General features: G+C 41.3%; 3 protein-coding genes across 5 annotated transcripts; all 3 read left to right on the top strand.

Annotated features, from left to right (window-relative positions):
• Positions 1-276: 276 nt before the first annotated feature.
• LOC147157361 (ras-related protein Rab-25-like) lies at positions 277-4,118 on the top strand. Its single transcript, XM_086061946.1, has 5 exons — positions 277-473; positions 1,287-1,482; positions 1,668-1,861; positions 2,787-2,867; positions 2,946-4,118. The coding sequence occupies exons 1-5, from the start codon at positions 437-439 to the stop codon at positions 3,071-3,073; spliced, it is 636 nt and encodes a 211-aa protein (XP_085918072.1). The 5' UTR covers positions 277-436; the 3' UTR covers positions 3,074-4,118.
• A 3,375-nt stretch (positions 4,119-7,493) lies between these two features.
• On the top strand, positions 7,494-9,463 carry LOC147157360 (zinc finger protein 385D-like). Its single transcript, XM_086061947.1, has 5 exons — positions 7,494-7,587; positions 8,153-8,287; positions 8,554-8,735; positions 8,812-8,916; positions 9,082-9,463. The coding sequence occupies exons 1-5, from the start codon at positions 7,578-7,580 to the stop codon at positions 9,268-9,270; spliced, it is 621 nt and encodes a 206-aa protein (XP_085918073.1). The 5' UTR covers positions 7,494-7,577; the 3' UTR covers positions 9,271-9,463.
• A 240-nt stretch (positions 9,464-9,703) lies between these two features.
• sgo1 (shugoshin 1) lies at positions 9,704-13,713 on the top strand. Of its 3 annotated transcripts, none has more exons than XM_086061941.1 (9): positions 9,725-10,264; positions 10,764-10,969; positions 11,046-11,092; positions 11,173-11,225; positions 11,798-12,496; positions 12,569-12,679; positions 12,791-12,964; positions 13,090-13,273; positions 13,362-13,713. In XM_086061941.1, exons 1-9 carry the CDS (start codon positions 10,126-10,128, stop codon positions 13,507-13,509), a joined length of 1,761 nt encoding a protein of 586 aa, XP_085918067.1. In that variant the 5' UTR covers positions 9,725-10,125; the 3' UTR covers positions 13,510-13,713. The 3 variants fall into 3 exon arrangements, with proteins under 3 accessions (XP_085918066.1, XP_085918067.1, XP_085918068.1); XM_086061942.1 differs by having other exon boundaries at positions 9,737-10,264; positions 13,090-13,243; XM_086061940.1 differs by having other exon boundaries at positions 9,704-10,264; positions 13,090-13,713.
• The last annotated feature ends 481 nt before the right edge of the window (positions 13,714-14,194 follow it).

Raw genomic sequence — 14,194 nt, 5'->3', positions numbered from 1 at the left:
GTGTGGCTGGGATGTGCAGCTACAACTATATCTGCTCTATTAATGAAGTATCTTTTTTATGAAATGGATGAAAAACATGTTATTAGAGAGCAGAGAAAAGCAATCAACAGTGCAAATCCAGCATTGAGCCAACATGGCTGCCATGGTCGTCCTCATCAATGGAGGTGCGTCCACCTGTCAGGCCAGCTTTTCGAGTGGTTCCACCGGTTGCACCTGTCAGCTGACGAGGGATGGGCTGACCCCCCCCCCCCCCCAACCACCAGCAGCCCAAGATAAAGAAGGAAGTGTACGGATGTGGTCGGACCGGTTCTCTCTTCCACCTCAGCACTCTCCTGGCGTGGCGGGAGAAGCGAGGGGACTGGATGTATATTTTACTCTCTCTGGGGGGCTTCTGATGTGGAACGTCGGGAAGGAAACCTGAGCGAGCGATTCCAGCATGGGTTCGAACGACACGTACAATTTTGTCTTTAAAGGTGAGTCCCCGTTTACACTTTGAATGGCTGTGATTGAACTGGATTCGATTCCGTTGACGTGGCAAATGACGTTGAAATGTGTGTGAAAGGAAAAGAGCTCAGATGGCATGATTGGCATCAAAAGTGCTTGTCAAGTGTGGTTGAACACCCACAAGAGAAACATTTGCAATGTGCCTGCAAGGAAATAATAATTTTGTTAGGACTAGCATACTAAGCGCTTCAGTTTTAACCCCAAAATGGTACATTTGAAATCATTGCAATCATGTAACATTGCTTGCAGCTTTTTTCACTGATGGCTATCGTTTAATTTCTCCAAAATAATTTCATGCTGTAAGAATTATTTTTAAAGAGAGAAAAAAAGTCTTAACATGGCATCATTTTTCCGAGGCGTACAAAGAAAGTTGCAATGCTAACGAAAAGTCACAGCAAAAACTAACGTGTCTAAAACACTGCAGAATTTGTTCATAAAATATTGTGAAAAGGTTCATTTTTGCAGTCTAACAAAAAGTAAGCATCTCCCCCCTTTTTTTTTTTGTAAATGTAAAAAAACCAAAATTTTCTTATTTCAATCTCGTCAATCACAAAATGCCAGTGATAAGCATATAAAAAAAAACGTTAAAAGTGAGACAAATAAGAAAAGATAGCCATTAATTTAATGAAATATTTTTTGTAAAATGCACAATTTAAATGAGCCAAGAGACTCTGAAAGAATCAGAATCTGTTTGTCGACGGTGTGAGCAGCACCCCCTGTGTGTCAAATGTGTAACTGCAGTGAGGTTGAACCACATTTGGATTGCCTGTTGTGTTTTCCAGTGGTTTTGATCGGCGAGTCCGGCGTGGGCAAGAGCAACCTGCTGACGCGCTTCACCAAGAATGAGTTCAACAAAGACAGCCGCACCACCATCGGCGTGGAGTTCAGCACGCGCACCGTTCAGCTGGACAACTGCACCATCAAGATGCAAGTGTGGGACACCGCCGGTCTCGAGCGATACCGGGCCATTACCTCAGCGTGAGTACGCTTCACGAGGAAAAAGCCTTACAATAAAAAAAGGATTTTGGACAAGACAGAAGTAAAAAAAATCTAAAAGAGCAAGTTGGAATATTATAATAAAAGATTGCGTAATATTGCGAAGCGATGTTAATATACCAAGATTTTTTTTTAATATTGAAGTCTTGTTGAATTTGTGTTTCCAGGTACTACCGCGGCGCAGTGGGCGCGCTGCTGGTATACGACATCAGCAAGCACCTGACGTACGAGAGCGCCGAGCGCTGGCTCAAAGAACTGTACGACCACGCCGACCCGCACATCGTGGTCATGCTGGTGGGCAACAAGAGGGACCTGGAGGACCTTCGCACCGTCCCTGCTGAGGAGGCAAAGGCCTTTGCAGGTGCACATCGGCAAAACTTTTTAACATGAATGCTTTTTCTGCTCCTTTCTTTTTTTTTTTTATTATTATGGTACTATATTTTTTTCCATATTACATCTTTGGCCACGTTATTCTTGTTACGTTACCACTTTTGTCTTGGTTTCATAAAATTGCGATTTACAAATCTAGTCCTGTCGAAATTTGAGGATTTTTTCCTCTGAAATTGTAACTTGTTGTGTAATATTCCTACTTTTCTTGTGTTGCAATTTTATTCTTTCTCTGGATGGCAAATTTATTATTATTATTATTATTATTATTATTATTGCGATTGTAGCATTATGACTATTTTCAAAGATTTATTTTTTCCCCCTTAAATTATTTTAGTTTCATAATGTTAAAAAAATTCAACATTTCAAAATATATTTTACAACTTTATTCTCACATTTCCTTGTAGCAACTTAAGTCTTGTATCATAAATAATTTTCTGTATTTTCTGTATATCCCCTTTGTTTGGATGCAAATGGACTTTAACCCCAAATTAATGGATAACTCCCCAGGATGGCCTCTAACAATACACCACTCAAATAATGTACGCGCACTTTCACCTGCAGCCACATTGTAATATTTAATTATCGAGTCCATAATTGCATTCTTTTTTTTGTCTCTTTTTTCATTTTTCTTGCTTGTATTATTGTTTTTCATCATGTTACTTTTTTCACCCCTCCATATTACAACTCAATTTCAGACTCCTAAATTTGGGACAATGAATAGATTTTTTTTCCCTCCATAATGTTCGTAGACTTATTTCAGTAACATTGTAGTGTTACCATTTTTTCTCTTTCCAAATGGAACAACTTTCCGTCAAAACAACATGACTTGAGTTTGTAGTTCCTGTGGTCCAATCACAGGGCATCTTTTTGATCACATGATCTCCCCATTCCACCAGAGAACATGGGCCTGATGTTCATGGAGACGTCGGCGTTGGACTCCTTCAACGTGGAGGCGGCCTTCATCGACGTCCTGACGGGTACGCTCATCTTGGCACCTCACCTCTTGCTTGCAGCCCTTCAAAACGTCTTCTCTATTTTGTTTGTTTTTCCCGCAGCAATCCATGACAAGGTTGCCAGCCGACAGGTGACGCGGGGCTCCATCAGCGCCGTGACGCTGTCGGAGACGGTCCGAGCCACCAGCGAGACCCAGGAGGAGCGAAGGCGGTGCTGCAACAGCTCGTAAACCCCCCCCAAAAAATCTTACATGCTTACGTTTGTTTTTCATGATACCGTGGTGCCTTGACTTGCGAGTTTAAATCCTTCCTTGGCCACACTCACAATTTAAAACACCTTGTATTACAAACTGTCTTACTATGAATCAGTTCCAGTGTGTCTTGGCCATTAGGGGGCAGCATAATACATATAGAATGAACAGGAAAAAGATGCTCACTAAACTGCAGTCAATAATATTAGTCATTTTTCACAGGGGATAAAGAATATATGCCTGAGAGTGTTGTTTGTATGCTTGTGTTCAAATAGCAGTCATTGAAAGTTTGTATTAATTACCGTGACATCGATGCTAGTTTCGTTAGCCCGTCTATGGCATTTTACATTGTGTGTTAGCGTTAAGTGAATTGCTAACTATCTGCCAAACTGCTGCTTTTTTGTAAAGTTGGCTTCCATCAGAGCTCGCAATCTCAATTTTTTGCTCGCAACTTGACAGAAAAAAAATTGTCAGCGCAACGGCTAGCATGTCAACAAACTGATGCAGCGTACACGTATGACATGTTTTTAAAAAAATCCGCTCTTAATTTTTGAATTGTAATGTTGTGAAACCAAACATTGGCAGTCATTTGGAATAAATTATTTAAGTTCACAGCAAGATATTTTTTTTCTTCCCACAGGTCAAAATGTATAATATGTAATTATTCAAGTGTGGACACAGGAAGTGACAAATGATCAATCATTTTCTTCAAAATGACTTCATTACAGTACAAATTTTCACTCACAAAATTATGACTTCAATCTTGTGGGTTTATGTTGCTGATTTGTATTTATTTTTTTACTTTCTGCACTTAAATTGTGTAAGATTCTGCCTCGAGAAATTACAACTTTAATTTTGTAATATGACTTGGTGTTTTTCAGTGGTCTAATTTTGACTCAGGATTTAGAATCTGGGTCTCATAATATTCCAAATATTTTTTCTTTAGTATTGCAACTTTAATGAAATATTTTTTGTAAAATGCACAATTGTCATCACGTTACGATTAAAAAACAACAACATTTTACTAACTGTCTCATACTTGTTATAAATCTGCTGCGCGGGGTTATTTGTAATTTGCGTTGGCTGAAAGTTATCATCAGTCACACAGGTTGGATGTTGTATCTGCTGTCAGCCATTAGGTGGCAGTATTGTCACATCTTGAAACGAAATACTGTATACGGTACAGTAAGTACAGTATAAGTGCAGCTGTTTTGCTCATTATATGAATATGAAATGCGGTCGCCATGGTAACAACCTCCAACGCCTCCAAACTTGTGAATGACTGCACATTGGGAACAATTTGTTTGATTGGGAGTGAATTAGCTTGTTTTGTGTGTGCATATTATAATGACAATGATGACTAATAATTGTAATTGGCCGAGGTCATGTTGGTGACGCAGAAGAAATTATCTTCAAAGCTTTTAATGACGTCCATTCAATGACAATGCAAGTAGTATTGTGAATGGCTAATTTTATATCCTTCCAGGTCATATTTCACAGTGTAATACTGTTTTCAACATTTTTGGGAGGGTTAAAATTACAAATAGTCTTGTGATATATATATATATATATTATATATATATAATATTATATATATATATATAATATATATATATATAAATATATAATATTATATATATATATAATATTATATATATATAATATATATATATATAAATATTATATATATATATATAATATTATATATATATAATATATATATATATATATATATAATATATATATATATAAATATTATATATATATATTATATATAATTTATATATATATATATATTATATATAATTTATATATATATATATATTATATATAATTTATATATATATATATATTATATATAATTTATATATATATATATATATTATATATAATTTATATATATATATATATATATTATATATAATTTATATATATATATATATATTATATATAATTTATATATATATATATATATTATATATAATTTATATATATATATTATATATAATTTATATATATATATATATATTATATATAATTTATATATATATATATATATATTATATATAATTTATATATATATTATATATAATTTATATATATATATTATATATAATTTATATATATATATTATATATAATATATAATTTATATATATATATATATATATATTATATATATATATATATATATATATTTTTTTTTTTTGGTCAAATAGTAGGAAAAAAGATTGGATTTTTTTCCTGCAAGTTTTTTTTCTCAAATTATGACTTAAGTCTTGTAGTCGGTCATTTCCCATAGTAAATTCACACGTTAGGAAATATTTGTAAAAAATACGTTTTTCTTAAAGATAAAGTCAATGTGTGACAGTCAGACAGTATAAAATTGCAATATTTTGAGAAAATACAAATTGAGGCTAAATTTTTTTTTTGGGGGGGGGGGGGTGAGTAAAAAAAAAGACCAAAAACAAAACTTAATAAGTAAAGTCATGAGAAAAATATAATACAAATAATTAAAAGTTCTGGAAAAAAAGACAAAAGTCACAATTTCCAAGAATAAAGACTTAACAATACAAGAATAAAGTTAGCAATTTTTGAGGCAACACTCACAAATTGTCTTTCTTTTTTGTTGTGAAAAATTCAACATAGGAAGAAAAGTTGCACTAAGTGACTCAAGTCAGAATTGTCAAGAAAGAAGCCGTTATCTTACAGAATTAAAGGTGGGGTCTTTATTTTTATTTGTTTGTGTTTGTAAACAACCAATTCAAAACGGATTCGTCCCATGGTTCAAGCCCCACTCTTCTCGTCAACATTGCGCCTGCCTTCAGCGACACGCCCCCCCCTCCCCCGCACTGTGATTGGCTGGAGGGGTAAACATAGACTTTCCGCCCACAAAGGTCCCTCTCATGGCAAAACACAGCAAAATGGCAAAATACAGGCTGGGGCGGCGGATGGTGACAAAATCAGCAGCACACATTAACGGAAGCCCGGAGGTGTTGATTGAGAAGGATTACACGTGTATACATCAAGTGTTTATTTCTGAGTGATAACTAAAGACCTCACCTTTAAAGAAACAATAATAGGAGGAAAATAAGATCATGTATAGTTTTATGAGATTGTCATTGCAATTTTTGGGGGAAGAAAATGTTATCAGTTTCACAAAATGTTACTGCAAAAAAGGTTTTCATTGTAAAAGACTTTCACATCAAGCAAAATGTTTTCCCAATCGATACTCGTCGATGACCATCGCAGTGTCATGGCGACCAATCATTAGCAGCAATGTGTGTGTGTGTGCGTGCTTTCTTCAAAGCGCTTGTGGCGTTCCCTTTGTAATGCAGGCCAGCTTTTTGTTGAAACGGCGCCGTAGCGTATCGCGCCACGCATCCGGTCAAACCACCGGGCCACTTGCGGGGTTGCTGTGGCAACTGCAGGTGAGCTCAGGTGACGCCGCAAGAGGAAGACGAGGCGTGAGGTCGCCTCAGGGAGATCGCCTTGCAGCCCGCAAGTGGCAATACGACCCCCCCCCCCCCCCAGACTAATTCATTAGGACTCACACGTCTAGCTTAATTACATTAGGTTGAGGGAAGCACGCGGTGGCCGACAAATGCTTAATTTAAGCATTTCTTTTATTTTCCATTTAAGTCCTTTATGTAAAATTCCATATTTTTACATGCACTTATTTTTCATTTACATTGTACTTAAACTTTTAGTTTAATTTGAACTTTTAATTTGAGGATTTTATTTGTATTACGTCTTTTTATTTTCAATTTGTATTTCTGTGTTTTAATTTAAGTCTACATTTTAATTTTGAATTAGGTTTAAAAATATATCTATAATTGTATTTTTCACATCACTTTAAATGTCAAATAGGTATTTTGTATTTTATTTGTATTTTTGCTTTATTGTAATTTATTTAGTTTAGTGTCGATATGAATTTTAAATTACGGTATTTAAATTAACATTTTTACCTAAAAAATACATTGTGGCTAAAACTTAAAAAGCTATTCTTTTTTTTTCATTTATTTTGAATTGATTTTATTTTAATTGTAATTTTAAATTGCTTTTAAATTCGAATTAAATGATTTTGATGTATGTTTTAAATTTAGTTTCAGTTATATTTCTTTTTATTTATTGACATTTTTAAAAAATACAATCACACTTTTTATTTATATTTTTTTCAGCTTCTGTTGTGTTTTTTTGTATTCATTTAGTATATTTCCATTTCAAGTTTTTGTGTCCTCTGAATTGCAACATGTCTTCTAAGGAGCGACACTCGATCCACTTTGAGGGTGATTTGAGCGAGCCGGACTACTATTGCGTTACAAAAAAGCACATTCGTGGGAGGGAAGAAGGGCAGGCGGGCTTGTTGGTGACACGCCAGGAGATGATGATGATGATGAGGAGGAGGATGATGATGATGCAGATGAGGAAGCAGCGCCAATGCAAGCAGTGAGGACGCAAACACGTGGACACGGCACACCAGCATGAATTTGGGTGAGTACAAACTACAAAATAATATTCACTTTTCGCCTACAAAATGAAAAGCAGTCACCTGTTGTGTTGCCATGGTGACGTGTGTGTATGTATGTTGTTACCATGGCTCAAATCACTTTAACCGCTTTGGATATGAAAATGAACTTCACAGTTATGTTAGTTTCCTTCCGCACCCCTATATATATATATATATATTTTATGTTATATATATGTATATTTATATTTTAAAAAGTCTAATGAAAAATATGAATTTATTTAGTCTTGTAATATTTGGAATTGTTTATTTTGTATTCAAAATGCAAACATCGCCAACTAAAGGCCTGGCATGCTTATTACAGCCCCCAATTTAATTAATTGATTTAAAATGAAAATCCTGAAGTATAATATAATTTAAAAGCACAAACCAAAAATAAATGATCTTTTTCACTTATTGTCATCTTTCCGCACGAAAATCTTTTTTGTTTTGTTTTGACTCGTTGCCGTGCAAATGTGAACGCACGTTCACCAAGTCCTGCAGTGACTTCCTTCTCGGGGTTCATTTGAATATTTTGACTTCCTGCTTTAGAGCCGTGTGAGGCTTGGGCGGCAAGAGTGACTGAAAAAGAGCCACAAGATGAGGACGAAGCCAAGCGTCTGCTCTACTGCTCGCTCTGCAAAGTGGCCGTCAATTCGGCCTCGCAATTGCAAGCTCACAGCAGCGGTGGGTGAGACGCTCAAAACGCAACCACGTGTGTAAAAAGTCTACACACCCCTTGAAAATGGAAACTTTTGGGGATAAATGACTTTTAAAAAAATTGACCAGCTATGTGACCTTTTGAGAGGGTAAGCAAAAACAAAGTGAAATAATGTGATTGCAAAAGTGTGCACACCCTGTTGGAACTGGATACAGGTCACAACTGGCAACATTCAAAGCGCCTCTGATGAGCAACCAAATGAAGTTCAGCTGTTCATTATGTTCATGTTGAGGCGCCAAGCACAAGACCATGCTGGAGGCGAAGAGCGGCGCCGGCGCCATCGAGTCCTTCCCCAGAGTCGGCGTCAAAAAGGTCAAGTCGCCGTCGTCCGAGCCAGCCGGCGGCCTCCGCGACAAAACCTTCCGCTGCCACATTTGCGATGTGCACGTCAACTCGGACACGCAACTCAAACAGGTCCTCTCGCCCGCTGCAATTTCTAATTTGAGAGTCCGGGTTTCAAAGTAGACTTCGCTGGTGGTTGTGCTTGCAGCACATCAGCAGCCGGAGGCACAAGGACCGAGCGGCGGGGAAAAGGATCAAGCCCAAATTCAATCCGTACGCGCCAGGGCGGCGGCGGCGGCACGCCTTCCAGCCTGTAAATTGGACCTTGCATGCTTATTTTTTTTCACAAATCCAAGAAATGTTCAAAATATTATTGGATGGTGAACTTTTATTTTTGACTTCCTGTTTGAAATGTCCCTCTGCTGCCCGTGTGTAATGGCAACGAAACCTTGCAAATCCAATTCCCGTACTTTTCCAGAAAAACCACGACCGGCTCAAACCGGCGCCGGCGACCTCAGCTCTCCTGCATGCCCAGCTGGCGACCACCGTGTCCTTGCTGGCGTCCTTCCCCGTCCATCCTGCCACCAACGCCGGCCCAGCCCTTTTCCATGCGCCGCCCCTGCCACGCGCGCTCGTTCATCCACAGCTTGTGTTTCCTCACTACTGAAGAAAGTTGTGGTTTTTTTTGTCTCGTGTGCGCTGTTTGTGATTTGCACCTTGTAAAGCTCCGTTTTGTGAATTGACATGTATTTTTTGATTTACATTTTTGTATTTGAATTCATTAAAAATAATATTTGTTTTTACTGTTAACTGCTTTAAAATGGAAATAATATTGAGCTGTCAATTTTTTTAAAGGGTGTTTTTATTTGTAAGTTTGAACAATTTGAACATGTTTGAAAATATACATGTACTCTGTCAGGGTGTTTACATAATATAAATAACGTATGTAAGTATTTTGAAATTAGTAATTTGCAAGATGCGTATAAATTATTGAATTTATGTAAAAACATTTAGATTAAACATGAATAATCAAAGTTTTAAAAAAAAGCAGCATATCAAAATAATGTCAAAAATTTTAAATACTATAATACTAAATTAAAAAGTTATTTTAAGTGAGTTGTCATCGCAGTTTTCGAGGGCGCCCTCTCCCTTGCAGTTCGCTCCGGAAGTGACGTACATCCCTTTTGTGGCCAATCGGCGCTCGCGGGACTCATTTCGAACGTTTGTTACGGAAAGAGCGGAGCTGGCTTCCAACGCTCGTTTACGCGACAAACAATTGAACGTTTTTCTTGTTGACTGGATAAAACACACCGTTTTTTTGTTCAAGCAAGCATCGAATTACGTGGATACAAACAACTTTTGGTATTTTTTTGTTTTTGCCTCAATTGAAGCCCATTTGTCGTTACCGTAAGACGAGCTAGCTGCTGTTCCTTCGGCCATTTTTGGGCCTAAACTGAGTTTTGTTGGTCGTTGGAGCCATTGGGATGATTTAAAAGTTGTCTTTTGTTGCTGCCGAAGAGTCATGGCGAAGGAACGAGTCAGGAGCACCCAGCCCGTTCTGGAAGAGATTAAGGACAAAATGAAGGTGATGCGCCACCAGCGGCTGTCCCGGGCGGCGGCCCAAAGCAGGACGACGTCGAGACCCGCCCACAAACATGCCAGTAACGTCACCGCCTTCTTTTGCATTACCTTCACCTTTTTATTGAAATGTAACCATTTTCTTGTTTGGTCAATCGCCAGCCAGAACGACAGTCTGGCGTGAACTTTAGCCGTTATTACGGTAGATTGGCATTTAATTATTGGTTGATTTCGTTCCATATTTAATTATTTCATGACACGTTTATTTAATGGCGTATATATTTATTTAAATGTTGGCACTTTTGGTCCTCCATAGCACCCCCCCCCCCCCCCACACACACACTTCAATGCAATAGGTCAGGTATGGAACAATCAATGAATTCTGTTGACCTTTTGCACGTGACGTCACCGCCCTCATGGGAACGCTGGTCGGCAAAAGAACCACTTGCCTGCATCGCAACCATTGAATCTCGTACAGCCTAAAGTCCTTCATCGAATCGATGATGTCATCAAATGGTCATATCTTGCTGTGCGGTCGGTTGTACAGTTTAGACAAGGGAATAAAACCAAACGGTGCTTCAGGCAGCGTGGCGGCAGGCGGCATCCTGACCACCGTGCAGAACAACCGGGCGCTGGCATTGGCACTGCAGGCGGAGAAGCTGAAGGTGGGCCAAGCCAACGCCATCGTCGGCCGGCTGAGGATGGAGCGGCAGGCCCTCCTCTTGCACCTCCTGCTGCTTAAGAGGAAGCTCCAGGAGCAGCAGGCGCTCGCCACTTCCTCCCCGCGGGTAACCGCCGTCGTCATCGGCGCATCCAAAAGAACGTTTGCGTCGGAGCGTCTGTCCATGTGCTCTTCTGATTCAGGTTCAAGCGTCGGCGCTGCCCGCGGACGTGGACGTCGCGTCGCCAAGGTGCGGGTTTCCTTCAGCTTTCATTTTCATTTGAGTAAACGATGTCCATTTTCTAACTAAGCCTGCTTGGAATTGTGTAGGAGAGAAAGAATCAGCGAAGGCAAGACGTGCCCGGTCTCCCCGATTTGTGCAGGTACACGTTATAAGATATTATTCAGATTTATGCAAATTGGTTTCGTTGATCCATGTCAGTTAATACATCTGTGTGCAAATTAGGGGTGTGACGTTATCCAGATATCACGATATGAAGCTCGCGATACGATCACGATATTGTCGGGAGGTTGGCGATATAAAAAAAGGTCACAATATTATAATTTAAAAAAAAAGAAGAGAAAGAGCTCATACTAAGAGCAAAACACAATTTTGTGCTTTTGTCTGTAACGGCAATGCAAATAAACCATTTACAATCTCTAATAACGCTTAATTGAGGCTCTTACTTGCTAATGCACGTATTGACTCGCTTCACAAGCATATGGCGTTCCTCTTCATCTGACCATTAACGTGACTGTTGAACATAGAAGGGCCAAAACATGCCTTGTGAAAATTAAACTGCAAAAAAAAAAACTAGCCACCAGAGGGTGCTAGAACTGCACAAATGGAAATCAACCAGACTTTTCTAACAGATGTGCTACTTTTAATATTGCGATATTGTCGTTATCGTTACATCCCGGGTGCAAATAACAACCTTTGACCTTGTGTTGCCAGAGTCTCCTAAAATGGACGTCCAGCCTGAATATGTCCAAATGGCGGTGATGGCGAGGCAAAGACGCAGCGACAGAGAACAGAAGAGCAGGAGGCGGTCCGACCGCGTGCGCTCCTTCAGCGAGGTGATGTCGGGAGCGCGCGCGGCGGGATCGCCCGAGTGGCGGCAGGAACCCCAGAAGATTTCCAAGGCGCTCGCGGACAACGGCGTCCGCGCGCCAGACCCCGAGCCGCCCGCCAACACTCGCAAACATGGCCGCCAACGGCCCAAGGCGGAGGTGCCTGCGCGGAAGCCCCCCGAGCGAGGACGCAAGCCCGAGCGAGCCCCCCTCAAGAAACCCTGGGAGAACCCCAAGCGAAAGGCGCCGTCCAAGAGCCGGGAGCGCCGGGAGCGCCGCGCGCCGGCCCCCCAGCATCTCAACACCTCGCTGGGTTTCAATGACACCTTTGATTTTGACTGCGAGGAGGCCGTGCACCTCACGCCCTTCAAGGCCAAGCCGGAAGACCCCCCTACAAGCCCCGCCCAAGACCCCGCCGCTTCGGACCCCGGCTCGCCTTCGTCGCCGTCCTCCGCGTCGGAAGACGGCCTGTACCTGCCCAATAAGAAGAGCGCAAGGGGGCACGCGGCCCCCGCGACCTCCAAGGTCATCGTCACGCGAAGGGGCCGGCCCCCCAGCAGCAACGCCAGCCCGCCCTTTTCTGGTCAGCATCCGCATTTTGACGCATCATTTGCGTTATCATTTCAATAAGTATGCGTGCGTCGACCCTCAACAGTGTTGGCGGCGCACGAGCGGCGGCAGAAGGTTGCGCAACCCGACCAGGAAGTTGATGCTGGCCAGTCGAGTTTCTCAAACGGTTCTCGCCCGACGACAACGCGTCGAGAAGGTCAGCAGATACTCGCGCGTTCTCATCATTGTGTAAACGCGTGTCGATAATACGCGTCAGCGTTGACATGAAGTTTGGCGGGCACCATTTTAGAATATTTTGTCTCAACAGAACCTCTGAGGCAGGACGCGATGGACGGCGTCGGCATCCGGGCAGAAGTTGACATGACCTTCGATGAGGTCGTCTCTCGTTTCGGGGACGCCGCCCGTCAACGTCGGTCGGCGCTTCCTCCTCCGCCGCCGCGAGCCGGCCGCACGCTCCAACACGTGTCCGTGCGCCACAAACGTACGTCCTCATTTGTGCACTGGGTGCTAGCTTAGCATTAGCGCTGTCCTCATCTTCTCCCGGGAATCACCGTGTTTTGTGCACGTCTCCTTCTTCTTCTCCTCGCACCGCCGACGCGTCTCCAGGCGGGCACCGCGGCTGCGGTCCGAGCGACCTGACCAATCTGTCGCCCACAGCCCGCCGCAGCCTCCCACAAACGGCGCGCGCGCCCACGCCGGCGCTGAAGAGGACGCGCCGTCGCACCCAAGCGGTGGACTACAAGGAGCCGTCGTTGAATGTGTACGTTGGCCCCGTTTCACGAAAAGTGCCGTCAGTCAAAGGAATTGATTTTCCAATTGAACGTCGGCCGGTTGTGTTTTTCGTACCGTCATTGAAATTCTCTTCTCTTCTCAAACAGGAAGCTGCGGCGCGGGGACAGATTCACCGACTTGAAATTCCTCCCGCCAGGCTCGGCCATTTTCAAGAGCAAGTTGTCGGGCAGGAGGTCTCGAGCGTCCGACGACAAACTGGATCAATATAACGAGCCGTTTGTCGGATGTCGTTGATAGTTTTAGCCACAAAGTCGCTTTCTTTGAATCTTTTTCTCTGAATGTTATTCGTCGTCAATTGTTAGTAAAACCTGTAGAAATGATTACCAAATTTTTCTTCCTCCTTCGGATTCAACTCTGAGCACCAAAATGAGGCCAAAGTTCTCTTGTCCTCGTTTTTCAGCTTTGTTTTCATTCGTAATTAAAAACATTTTAAAATGACTGTATCTTTTTATTTATTTAAGATAAGTGGCTTTTAACTCTTTGACTGCCATAAACGTTATAAAACGTTTAGCATAAACCTAGGGAAGGGCGCCGAGGACGTTAAAAGACGTCCCCTATGTTTTTTTGTTTTTTTTTTCAAAAACGGGTGCAGGAAAGCCTTGGGCAGCTGTGCTGAAAGTATCAGGCAGATATGATTAGTCAAAGACTCGTTTTGGCCCCTAGAGGGCAGCGATGACTCTCTTTGCACAAGGTTGGATGGGCCGCCCACCGTGGGCGTCAGTAGAAGATGTGAGGCGGAGCTAGAGTGTTGAGGAGACAATGGCTGATCCAAGCCACAATGGCTTGACCAAGCAACCGGTTACAAGCAGCTCACGCTTGAGCATTTTTTTCAAAGACGGAAAGCATCAATCAATACTAAAAAGCGCATTGATGTCAACGATGATGATGACTCCGAGCTCTACGCCAAAGTTGGAAGCCT

This window comes from Leptonotus elevatus, chromosome 19, assembly GCF_054856555.1.
Source record: "Leptonotus elevatus isolate MCC_2025b chromosome 19, RoL_Lele_1.0, whole genome shotgun sequence".
NCBI classification, from domain to species: domain Eukaryota; kingdom Metazoa; phylum Chordata; class Actinopteri; order Syngnathiformes; family Syngnathidae; genus Leptonotus; species Leptonotus elevatus.
This window is presented reverse-complemented; position numbering and strand designations above follow the sequence as displayed.